This window comes from Chiloscyllium plagiosum, unplaced genomic scaffold, assembly GCF_037043375.1.
Source record: "Chiloscyllium plagiosum isolate Xiang-an unplaced genomic scaffold, Cpla_swu_hap1 HiC_scaffold_28, whole genome shotgun sequence".
In the NCBI taxonomy this organism is placed as follows: Eukaryota; Metazoa; Chordata; class Chondrichthyes; order Orectolobiformes; family Hemiscylliidae; genus Chiloscyllium; species Chiloscyllium plagiosum.
Genome location: NW_028270166.1, coordinates 47464630 through 47477970, shown reverse-complemented (window position 1 = coordinate 47477970; position 13341 = coordinate 47464630). Strand labels below are relative to the sequence as shown.

The window sequence follows — 13341 nt, the reverse complement described above, 5'->3', positions numbered from 1 at the left end:
TTAGTAATCTCGAGCTTTGCATGTTTGTTTTTATTTCTCATGGTATGTAACTAGCTTGCTCTCTATTCTTCGGCCCTTTGAAATTCTCCCACTTTTCATCCACTGTTTAATCCACCAAAGCATGTTTCCAATAAACCTTCTCCAGTTCAAGTTTTAGACCCTTAAAATTTGCTGTTTTCCAGACTGGGATCATAATCCTTGACTGACTTTTATTCTTTTCCAACTTAATATTGAACCTTCTTGTATTATGACTGCTGTCTCCCAAATTGCTCCTTCACTCTGATGTTCTCTAATTAGCCTGCCTCATTTCTTAGGCATGATGTGGAGGCGCTTGTGTTGGACAGGGGTGAACAAAGTCAAAAATCACCCAGCACGAGGTTATAGTCCAGCAGGCTTATTTGAAACAGCAAGCTTTTGGAGCCCTGCTCCTTCCTCAGCCTTCTTTTTGATTCATTTCTTAGGACCAGATCCAGCACAGGTTCCACTCTGGTAGTACTGGAAATGCACTGTTCCACAAAGTTCTCCTCAGCACATTACTGGAATTTCTTCCCTTCAATGCCCCCTGGTCTCACTTATTCCCAGTTTACCTTCGGGAAATTGAAATCACCAACGATCACAACCTTCCTTGTCCTGCAGATTTCAAAAATATGAAGTCACTCCAGGATTCAGACTACTAAAACCTCATGCATTTCATTCACGTCAGCCTGAGCCTGAATTAAGAGGGCAAATGCCACACTTGTTAGCCAGGAATTAAGTAGGAGAAGGAAGTAGAGGTGATCGACCAATGAGTGGAAAATTGTCCAAGTTATTTTACACTGTAAAGTATTAAACAGCAGCAGTTGAGGCACTAAGTGAGAGAAAACTCTAGAAGTCAGCCTTGAGGACTGTTTATCATATCTTCTGTGTATTGACTGTGATGGATCCGGCAGTTATTTAGCAAAAGAAACCATCCCCGCTGGACACCAATCCTGATCACCTTTGTTGCCTTCCTCCTTAAGACGAGGTTAGAAAATGGTGGACGGTGCCGAGTGGGAAAGGTGTGCTTCAGAAGTAGTTGGCATAAATTTGGAAGACCACTAATGCATCTGGGATTGGTAACAGGACCCCCCAAAGTGCTGCTGTTGAGGTGACTCAGATACACGAACTGCACATGGCACCACATATACTAAATATTCCACTGCCAATCATTCAAAGTGCCAGCGTGAAATTGATATGTTGATGTTTGTAGTTCTTGTTGCAGATAAGTATGATGTGTAGGTTTGGGACAGTTAGGTCTGCTGTGGGGGATGACGGCAATGACTGGGTGGATTGGGGTCATTTAGATCAGGAGGCCTGCTGGTACACTGAGCAAGACCTGCAGAAGGGTCACTGGACCCGAAAAATTAACTTTGGTTTCTCTTCACAGATGCTACCAGAACTGCAACTTTTCCAGCAACTTCTGTTTTTGTTTCTGATTTACAGCATTCCCACTTCTTTTGGTTTTCATTAAGAATACTACCATGGCTGAGCTCTCCACTTTCCTGTCTGGATGGACCACTCCTGTAACCCCAGAACTACTATCGATCCAATCAACCCTGTAATGACTATTGGGAGGAATAATGGCAAAGGGGTGAACCAGAGACCAATTACCTATGTCACTCCATGTACTATGGCGCAATCGTCTAACAATGCAAAGAAAATCCTTATTTTTGAGTTCTCTGCTGGCCCTTTTTGAATGCACACGTCAGCAGAGAGCCTTATGCAGGCTAAATGATGACAAGGAAAATAAATTATTGCCAATGTGCCTAAGCCTTGCTGTTAATTAACCTTGCCTGATCTCTAAACACTGCAGATGATGGAGATCAGAGTCAAAACGTATGGCGATGCAGGAACATTGACCTTTCGGGCAGAAGCCAAAATTCAAAGTTCCTGATGGAGGGCTTATGCCATCAAGGCTTATAACATCAATTCTCCTGAGCCGCTTGCTTTCCAGTGCCATACTTTTTGTCCCAGAACACAGAGCAGCCTTATCAGATATCAATGATGCAATACTGAATGCAGGTTTTAACAAGAGGAATCAGCTAGATGATTTGAATAAATATAGACAACAGAAAGGGGAGCACCAAATGCTGTTTATCATGTACTGACCCATTTTATCGGAGTTTTTTGAGTCCAGTTTAGACAGGTCTGAACTGGAGAGCCATCACTCTGCCAATTGGGCTCGGACCCTGGTCTGTAATGCCACTGAAGGAGGTAGGACGGCATGTGAAACTTTCAATCCCACAGAGACCACACGCATGCACTCTCTCACACATACCAAATCAAAGAGGGTGACTGCGCTCGGTTAGAGGACTGAATTCAAGTCTGGTGCAGAGAAATGAAGGAATGGGAGAGGACGAGGAAGTATTTATGCTCGGAATCTACTGCCTCCGCACATGCCAACCATGGGTTGAGGCCAAGGGCAGGGCAACATAGGTTGTAAAGGCAGAGATCAAGTCAAGAACACAGATCTTTGCTGCTGGAAGGTCCACCTACAGTTAACCCCAGTCAGTGAAAGTGGAGAATATTCACTCCCCGTATCTTCAGCTCCTAGACTGAGGTCTGTCTTAAATATGTGTTTGTGGCATCAGGTAGGATGCTGTGGGCTGGCCTATGGTGGAAGGCAAGGTCAGAGGCTGCCCAAAGTTTTGTGGGATTCACACTACCCTTTATCCCATGGAAAGAAATACACACTACATGAGTTATTATATTGAGTGGCTTTATGGGACCAGAAAGGGTAGAAACTGACCAGTTTGAATTTAAATTGGGAGATGTGATTTGCTACCACATAACCATGTTAACATTGCATCCAGAAGTCAAGCATATTTCTGACTTGATTTAATGAGGTAATATGATTTGACATCCAATTGTTCTATTTGGCAGATGGGTGAAATGTGAGAGGTGCCACTGTAGGTTTCCACTTAGACATACAATCATCAAATTTGCACAATTGAGGAATTCTAGGTTAAATCCATAGATGTGGTTGATGATCTGGAAGCATAAGAAATTGTCAAACACACATCCACATCTGCAATGCATAAACCTAATTGTGAACTATTGAGGGGTGAAGTGGTCATAGGAGTCCCGGACCTATGACCACAAAAGCAATATGGTTTTTTCTCCAAACAAGCCAAAAGTGAAATTTGGAAAGTAAATATAAGCTTGTTGCAACAAGGAGTATTATGGCGTCAACGAATAATTTGGCTGTTTGGCCAGTTAATAAGTTTCATCATCAGGATTATACAGGTGAAACCACAAAACCTCTGAAAGGTTTTGTTGATTTATCCTCTGGTGAAGGATTGAAGTCAGAAAACGAGATGTGAAAATTATGCAGAGGACTTTCACGGCAAATGTTTGGCCAAAATAGCTTTAAAACCAGCAGCTGCGATGAGCATTCAAGCTGCCAATCTAGCAGTAATAACACATGTGGTTTAGCTGATCTGACAAGGTCCCCCCACCCCAATCAGTATATACCTGTTCGGGCAGTTTGTTTGTATACCATAGTCTGACTGACTTGCCACTGTGAGAAGCAAATAGGATCTAAACCAGCAGACAAGACACCACTGACATCCGCATCCTTTTTGAAACAAATGATTCTAACTATCCAGGGACACAAATATAGGAGTATCAACCTAAACGCACGCCGAAAATCTTCCCCTGCCAGGAACATGCGTGTGGATGAATTGGTAAAGCAAGGTGGTCGAGAGGGATAACTGTGGCAGCCCCTAATACACAAACAAGCAAACACAGTCATTGTTAATCTGACGAAGGTTCAAGATCTTAGACAAGTCCAAGGCAGTGATAACTTAAAACAGATCTGAGAGATTATATACCCAGCATCCTCCAATAAGTTGAAGAATAACATACAACTCAAAGATACCTTTGAATTAAAGGGGTATGTTGCTAATCCAATGTAGTGAAGGATGAGAGACAGTATGTGGATAATTGTTTGGTATGAGCCCAGAATAATCCGAATTATGATGCCAGTGAAGGGGAATTAAGACATACGAGACCAACAAAAAGATCCTGGATCATAGAGTCATAGAGATGTACAGCATGGAAACAGACCCTTCGATCCAACCTGTCCATGCTGACCAAATATCCCAACCCAATCTAGTCCCACCTGCCAGCACCTGGCCCATATCTCTCCAAACCCTTCCTATTCATATACCTATCCAGATGCCTCTTAAATGTTGCAATTTTGCAGATAGACTGTATAGGATATTTGCCACCATGAAAAGAGTGGTGGGGGCAGGATATAAATATATCCTAATGATCATTGATAGTGGACTGAAGCATTTCCCCACTTGAACTAACATAGCCAGAATATTGACTGACATAAAAGTACAGCAAGTATTCATTGGATGGGGGCTCCCACACAGCATTGAGTCATACACCCACTGGGTATGCACTTTACTGACCAAAACCTACAAAATGTGATGACTTTGCTGGGAATAAATCAGAAATATCACATAGCTGACCATTTACAATCAAGTGGGTTAGTGGAAACAATGAATTGAACACTAAAGGGCTTGTTTTGGAAAACTGCACAACAAAATATTTCGATGTGAAATGTGGTTTTGCTCTTCTCCTCAATGTGGGTACGTAATATTGTATCAAACTCCACAGGTTTTACCATGCACGTCTTAATGACAGAGCAACCTATAAAAGAAATTGAAGCACTCCTGAGACTTGACTTTTCAGAACCTGAAGTAGCAGTTGTTCCGACATGGGGTAACCCTCCCTCACTAAGTTAAATACGCAACACAGAAAAGATATTTAACCTGTGCTGTAATCTGTTAAAATTTGAGAGGCAAGGACCAATTCCCAAAAGTCACTATTTAAAGTAAAAATTAACAACTTTAATTGTTCTTTTAAAGTCTAACAGAGAATGATTAACTAACAAATACTTACAGCTCCTTTTTCTAACCTATCTTTTACCTCCCCCTTTACAGACTACTCCAACAAATCCCCGATTAAGATTTATCAAAAAATTTAAATTTCAAAACCAGTCAGCTGTCAAATCTTCTCTTTGTATCTTCCTCTGTTTGTATCTTCCTCTGTCGTCTTTTCTTCATCTTAAGGATTTCTGTTTCACAGGTCAATGATAGATAAAGAAACGTTTAAGAGAGCTATTCTCCAGGCAGTCTGCAGATGTTGGTGGCTTGGCAGTTCTCCTCCAACTGTTCAATTTTCCCTGGTTTTGTACCCCAAAGCATTGGATCATTTTGTTCGTTTTTAATATTGTCAATATCCTAAATTCAAACTTGATTGGAGATTGGTATTTTGGGGTATAATTTAAACTGATTGGCCAAATTTGAATTTGTTTTTGTCTCTAGGCAACCCAGCCAGTGGTAGCTATTCTGAACCAAAAGTTACATTGTAAATTCTGCAGCACTGTATGCTTCTCCAAGTTCATGCTAACTTTCAACTTTCTTCAAGGTACAGTACCCCTTACACTTTCATAACAGCGGCTCTCAGTTATAAGAAAATGCAATCTTCAAGCTGTCCCACTGAATTGGGACAGAAGAAGAAACATAATAAAGCATATTTTGATGATAAAGCTATCAAATATAGAACAAGAATGTCATGCTCCAGGTCTATTACCAGAAATGTTTTTGTATCCTAAATATTCTGGGCACTACTTTATCTGGATAAAGCAGGCCCGTCAGTCTGCAAGATTTTATTGGACTTTGGCAAGACCTGAAGCTACCATTTGAATCCAGAGAATTTGATTTAAATTGGCTGTTTTGCCAACTAACCTTGTAAATAAAGGATCAGATACGATAACTGCAAATAAGAGCACAAATTACGTTCTGTTTTGTCGGAAGTCCAATGCTAGTGAGATAATGTGGAAGCTTGTGCTGATGATTGTTATTACGTTAACAGCCAGAGTTATTACCAACTGGAGGAGTATCACGTGGGAAAATACTTCAGACCAAAAGAGAGGATTGTGGTGCAACTGCAAGCTGTGAGATGGACAGTTGAATGTTACGAAGGGAGGTGCAAATGAGGGGTATGGGACAGGGATGTGTGTGACAGGGAGGCAAAGGTCGGAGTTTGGAATAGGGCCAATATGTGTCCAAGAGTTTTGATAAAGTAGGAACAAAGTGCCTGATTTTGCATGAAAAGTGATATTGTGTGAGCAAGTGGGAGCATAGAGGTAGTGAAGGAGTTGTAACTTCATGAGTGAGACCTCTTCAAACCTGAAGGTTTGGGAGAGGTATAATATGATTGACTTCTGTCCCTTTACGAGGTTTAGTGAGGGATAGGAACTAGAAGTATGATGGAAAGATCCACATTGACCACTACACCTCGTTGAGAAGAAAGAGCAACTTGTAGGTGCCACCTTAGCTAAGACAGACAAAATAATCATCTACCTTTATCCTATGTATCCCAATGAACAGGTTCTGCATCGCTTTAGAACAAGTAAAGGTCTAAACTGCATAATAATCCCAGGAACATTAATACTGACATCTTAAAGATGGCCGATAAAGGGAAAGGGGAAATTTGTGTCATCACTTCATTTAAGGGCTATCAATATGGTGCATGAATATGCCACATAAATAATTACCACCTTTTGTATTCTAGCCCAGGTACCAGCCAGGGTAGGGCAAATCGAGCTGATTGATAGATAAATAAATATAGATAAATAAATATATATAAGCGAGAAGGAACTGTTATTAATATCACTGAGAAAATTAAGCAGAATTTGGGCTACATTTTTGAGAAATATGAAGTTAGCATTAAATTTTACCTGAGAAAAATGCAGCAGATCAGGAAGCAACTAGCTAAAACCCCTGAATCTTTTGCAGGGTTATTCAGTGTGCTAAGAAAATTAAGAATATTGAGATAATTAAAGTGACTAGCAAGTGGGATGATACCTGAAATCAGGGCATGAATGTACAAATTCACCTGTGGATCTGTATTGCATGTGTTATTGCATCGATAATTTTCTGTACTTTGATTTATTTGATATTCTATGTGATAATGTTTGCCAAATGGAAAAGGGAGATAACCGCCAATGAAATGTGGAATTGATGTCACATAAGCAGCAACTTTAATGATCATTGGATGGCAGTGCTGTATAATTATATGTTTGCTGTATAATTATACATTAGTTGTATTAAGAACTGTGGACTGATTGACTGGATCTTGATACCTGCCTGTCCAGTGTGACATGGCTAGATTGTAAACCCATTCATTAAATGCTCAATGGATGAAAAGGAGGGACTGTGATCTTACAGGCAATTGTGGCCCTATGGCTAACAGAATTGTAGCCTAACATGCATGATGGGATGCTAACTTTACATAAATACCAAATCAGCTTGCTATGAAAAGAAGTAGTGAAGCCAGACTGCTGACTAGCCAAATCATTGATGCTAAGGTTATTTGACTTCTGTGGTTACAAAAATGGATTATATAAGACAGATAACAGAAACCATTGGCACAGACATTTCCTGTTAACACAATTCTTGGACAATTGAGTTCAGAATTATGAAAGACTTGTATAAGGGACATTGAACAAGACTGGGAGAAAATGTGTAAAAGGAGGCACATCAGAGACGTCAAAAGAACATCTTGAGATCAACCATCAATAAGTTGAGGAAATACAATCCTTTCACACATCAGATATGTCATATATTCTTATTTTGTGGCTCCCAGTGAGAAAACTGAATTATCGTTATTCATTGCTTTCCAATGCTCCTACTGATTGAACACATATCCCAGACCTATTACTCCTCTTCTGCTTTCCTCACGATAACTTTTTAAAATTCTGCTTGTTTTCTGTTGTTTTCTAGACGTGCAGCATACTCCTATCCAGAAACCCAGCTCTATGCACAGAATCCTGGAGCCTCGTACTTTGAGTCGCCGGGGAATGCAGTCCAAGTGACCACAGTGGTATCTTCACCCACTGTGGTGCCAACTCACAGTATGGTGGGAACTGTTGGTATTGCAATGGAGGTAGGAGGAGGTCAGATCATCTCAAGTAGCGGTGGAACATATCTCATCCATGGAGGGACAATGGACAACTCTAGGCATCCACTCTCTCATGCCACGCGCCCTTCACCTGGAACTGTGAGGAAAATACCTTTGTTTAAGTGATCTCTCGTTGAATTCCCTCCATATATCTGATTTTAGTGAGGAACATGGGACAAAGGGAGGGTTTAACCAGGGTGCTGAATGACAGAATGCCTGAGGGAAATCAGGTCGGTGTTCAGTTATATGGGAACATTATACATCATTCAGTGCTGTGAATTTGCAACACTTTACTGATTTGCCTGCAGTACGGCCAGAATTAGGAGCTGACTGAGAATTAATATCTACTGTCCTTTGGAAGCTCTTGCACAAAGCAAAGGAGGAATGCCTGAACTCATAGAACAGAACCTGTTTGGGTTTTTGCAGAATCATAGAATCCCGACAGTGTGGATGTTGGCCACTTGGCCCATTGAGTCCACATCGACCCTCCGAAGGGCATCCCACCCAGACGCACCACCTTCCTACACTATTCCTGAAACCCTGCATTTCCCATTGCTAATCCACCTAGCTTGCACATCCCTGACACTATGGGTAATTTAGCGTGGCTAATCCACCTAATCTGCACATCTTTGAACTCTAGGAGGAAACTGGAGCACGTGGAGAAAACCCATGCAGACACTGGGAGAATATGCAAACTCCACACAGACAGTCACCCGAGGGTGGAATTTAACTCAGGTCCCTGGTGCTGTGAGGCAGCAGTGCTAAACACTCTGCCTCCACGTTTTGGTCTGAGCTAGTTGCATGTTCATCTACTAAATTTCTAAGTAGAAGTAAGAACTAGCAAGACTGCTTTTACAGGGCTGCTACATTGCGTATAGGTCCATCTAGTTTTCTTCAGGGGTAATTTTGGATTGTTTCTGAAGGTTGCTTGGTCAAATACCTCAAATCAACTTTCAAAATGATTAGGTGGAATGTATAGCACAGAACCAGTTCATGCTGGTGTTTGGTTAGTATTAGTAAATCTGTTTGGAGATGTCATGACATACCTCCATGGCAGATAGGGCTTAAATCCAGGCCTTCTGACCCACGGCTAGGGGCAGTACCACTTGCAGCCAAGACCCCATACTTTGTTCAAAACACCTCACATCCTTCTTTTAATCACGTGTTCTCCTATTTTTGTCGAGCTTTCCCTTATTATTACTATTCCCTTAGTTCTATTCGCCTCAACTACTCCATGTAGTAGCAAAATTCCACATTTTTGTTACTGACTTGCTGAGTAAAAAAGTTTCTTCTGAACTTGCTACTTAATTGCTTACTGTCTCTAATGTTGTTTGCCTGTAGTTTGTTCTTGCTGATAAATCAAGGCACCACTCCACGTTCAAGTATGTTAAAAACTTCCATGATTTTAAGAATTGCACTATCCTGACCATCCTTTCAGAGGGATACAATCTTGCAGTTCTGGCTTCGTTCTTGTATTTCTCCTTTGCATTCTCTCCAATGTGTTTTTCCCTTTTTCCTCGTATGGCAGCCAGAACTGGACACAGTATGCTGAGTCTGGTGTAACCAAATTTTAAAACTTTAGTATAACTTCATACTCCTAATGAGACACTCGTATTTGATTTGCCTTTGTCATGGCCTGTTGACCTGCATTGTATTTATTCCTAAGATGTATTTGTACTCGTAGAGTCATAGAGACCTACAGCATGGAGACAAACTCTTTGCCCTAAACTGGTCCGTGCCAACAAAATGTCCATCTGCGCTAACCCTATTTCCCTGCATTGGCCCATACCCTTCTAAATCTTTCCTATCCACGTATTTAGAATCATAGAGATGTACAGTACGAAAACAGACATCCAAATGCCTTTTAAATGTTGTTAATGCATTCGCCTCAACCACTCCTGGCAGCTCATTCCATATGCGTACCAACCTCTATGTAAAAATGTTGCCGCTTCGGTTCCCTTTTATTCTTTCTCCTCTAAACGTAATCTGTTACCCTCCAGTCCTCGATTCCCCAACCCTTGGAAAAATGCTGAGTGCATTCACCCTATCCATGTCTCTCATGATCTTATACACTTCTATAAAGGTCCCCCTCAGTCTCTTCGCTCTAAAGAGAAAGATCCTAACTTGTCCAACCTGTGCCTATAGCTGAGACATCCTTGTAAATTTCTTCTGCACTCTTTGCAGTTTAATAACACTTTTCCTATAATAATGTGACCAAAACTGAACACAATACCCAAAGTGTGGCCTCACCCAATGTCTTGTATAACTGCAACATAACTTAGTGCCCTGACCAATGAAAGGCCAGTGTGCCAAAAGTCTTCTTCACTGCTTTGTCTACTTTGTCACTCCACTTTCAGACAACTGTGCACCTGAACTCCTTCTGTTCTACTACTCTCCTTAAGGCCCTACCATTCACCATGAAACTCCGACCTTAATTTGACTTTCCAATGCAAGACCTCACACTTATCTATATGAAACTCACTTGCCATTTCTCGGCCCACTTCCCCAGCTGATCAAGGTCCTGCTGCAATTTCTGAGAACCTTCCTCACTATCCACGATACGGCCTATTTTACTCCTGTTCCTTTGTTTCTCTACTGCCTTTAGATTCTTTTCTAAGTTTGTGTGCCAAGTCCTTTATGTTCTTATCAAAATGCAATAAATTATAGTTATTTGTGTGAATTCATTTGCCTTGTACATAGCTATTCGTGTTGTTTCATTTTGTTTTGGTAATTTGTGGTAGTACTCATCAGTGTTCACTATTGCTCTTGTTTTAGAATTTTTTTTATTACATTCTCCAAATTATGAAGTGAATTGTGAGCAACAGTTGTTCCAACCCTGATCAATGTTGGACCTACTTTCCATCACCTACTGTAAATAGCTCTGCTATGCTTTCTGTCTTAATGCCAACTGGTTACCCATTTCGCCGCATGCCCTTACTCGACATTGCACGCTGCATTACCTTATTCGTTAGTCTACTATGTGGTACTTTGTCAAAGATCATTTGAATATCGAAATGTACTAATCTGATACAATATCCTGTCAATTTTTTAATCTTTGAATTTGATTAGTTAATTTCATACCTCTGTATTTAAATGACGCTATATCACTTCTGACCTCATCCTCTAATATTATGTCTGCCTGGTCGACCTTTCTGGTAAATACTGAAGCAAGATGATTGCCTAATTGTTCAGCAATTTTGTAACTGTTGCCTGTGCTGACCATCCCTGACTGGCCCTATTCCCAGCTTTACTTTGTTTTGTTAGTGACATGTCTGTAGAATATTTACTATTTGTTCATATTCCTTGGTAATTCATAATTCCACTTTGTCACCTTGATTAAAAACAAAATACTGCAGATACTAGAAATTTGAAATAAAAACAAAGTGTTTGAGAAACTCAGCAGGTGTGGCAGCATCTATGGAGAGATATGTCCAAGATGATGGTTTTTCAGTACATTTCTGAGATCTTTCTCAAAACCTTAATTCTCTCTTTAATCCTTAGTCCAGCACTTGGACGAAACATGTGTTAATCTCAGAAGTAGCTCAAGGGCCAGTGTGGAGACAGCTTCTTTTATGTGCTCCTGACGTTACCTTTACCCAAAATGCCTTTAAAACGTGACAAGAAAGTTTCACTAACATTATATGTAGAGAGTAAGAGTGATCATTGGACCAAGAACCAGGCCAAATGGTTCAAGGATGCTCATAGATTAGATTAGATTACATTACATTACATTACAGTGTGGAAACAGGCCCTTCGGCCCAACAAGTCCACATCGACCCGCCAAAGTGCAACCCACCCATACCCCTACATTTACCCCTTACCTAACACTAAGGGCAATTTAGCATGGCCAATTCACCTAACCTGCACATTTTTGGACTGTGGGAGGAAACCGGAGCACCCGGAGGAAACCCACGCAGACACGGGGAGAATGTGCAAACTCCACACAGTCAGTCGCCTGAGGCGGGAATTGAACCCGGGTCTCTGGCGCTGTGAGGCAGCAGTGCTAACCACTGTGCCACCGTGCCGCCCACGGCACATCAACAAGCCAACATGGAAAAGTCCATGCGCTGTAAGATAATTCAGAGTGATTTCTTGGAGGATTTTTTCTAACATATAAAGGCTGCTGACATTGTACATCAAAATGCCCTGAAATTAGTATATTTCCTGGAACAGGTGGCATACCCAGGGAACAGAGATAAATAGGACATTTGAGCAGCAGTGATTTGAGGGATTAAAACTGCCCAAGGGACATTTTGACTGGAAACGCTCAGATGGGAATTGGCATTTTCAAGAGGTGCATTGAAGATAAACCTGACAACTAGATTCCCATTAAATAGATTTCAGTAATGTGTTATCTAATGAATATCAGAGCAGTTATTAAAACAGTCTAATAAAAGACAGCCATCCCAGCTTTTGCCGGACTGGCATTCTTCAGGGCCTTTGACAGAGCTGTATACAAGAAACTCCTTTTATGATTACACATTAAAACAAATTAGGAACTGACTAACTGGAAGGAAGCCAAGTCATTAGAGAGAATGGACTCAGGGAGGTACTGATACCTTTCCTGATTCTAAAAGTATATTAATGATGTAACATCAGTCTCAGTGAAAGGTTGAAATTTGGCAACAAGCTGGAGACCATTGTTCTTTTAAGGTTTTGTAGAGAATGTACAGCACAGAAACAGGCCATTTGGTTTAGATCCATAAACATATCAAAATGAGAAAAGGATAATGCTCAGTAAGACCTCAGATTTTAAAAGAAAGTGAAGTTCAATATGGGCTATGAAAAGTGCAGTGTGTTTGAATGTAAAAATAGAAGACACATGCTGCATTGATGGAATGGCATTTGAGAAAGGAGAAATAGGAGGAGGCCTGGAGGACTAACTAACCCACTGTGCTTAAGAGATGAGAGCAAAAGCAAAGCATCAAAAACAAAATGTTACATTTTGAGGAAATCTGGAGCACAAGTGGAAAATGCTGGAAGTACTCAGCAGATCTAGCATCATCTATGGAGGAAAAACAGAATCGATGAGCTTACTTCATAACTCAATGAAAGAGGGATACTTGTCATGTCCTTTACACATTTCTGTGTCTTGGGTTTTGTGATAAAACCTTTACAAATTTGGTCTAGTTCTCTGTGAGTGCCAAAGTTACCATTTGGGGTATTTATATTTCCTCGTGTTAGTTTGATTCAGTTGATCACAGTCTGTATGAATCAGAACATTGTACGCTTTAATTTCTCATGAACATGTGAACGCATGATAATGACTGTCAATGAGGGAAATACATCCTTTAACACCATGTGACATAAGCCAACACTGCCTCAGTTTATAGATCTCATGCT

At 40.8% G+C, this 13341-nt stretch overlaps 1 protein-coding gene across 4 annotated transcripts in view; it reads left to right on the top strand.

Moving 5' to 3' along the window:
* LOC122565144 (DNA-binding protein RFX2) overlaps positions 1 to 13341 on the top strand; it is a 143073-nt gene that overhangs the window by 78524 nt on the left and 51208 nt on the right. For all 4 annotated transcript variants that reach the window (XM_087976184.1, XM_043720815.2, XM_087976183.1 and 1 more), the window contains one exon: positions 7821 to 8097. In XM_087976184.1, the coding sequence (XP_087832310.1) occupies positions 7821 to 8097 (277 nt within the window). The remainder of the gene's footprint in view (positions 1 to 7820; positions 8098 to 13341) is intronic.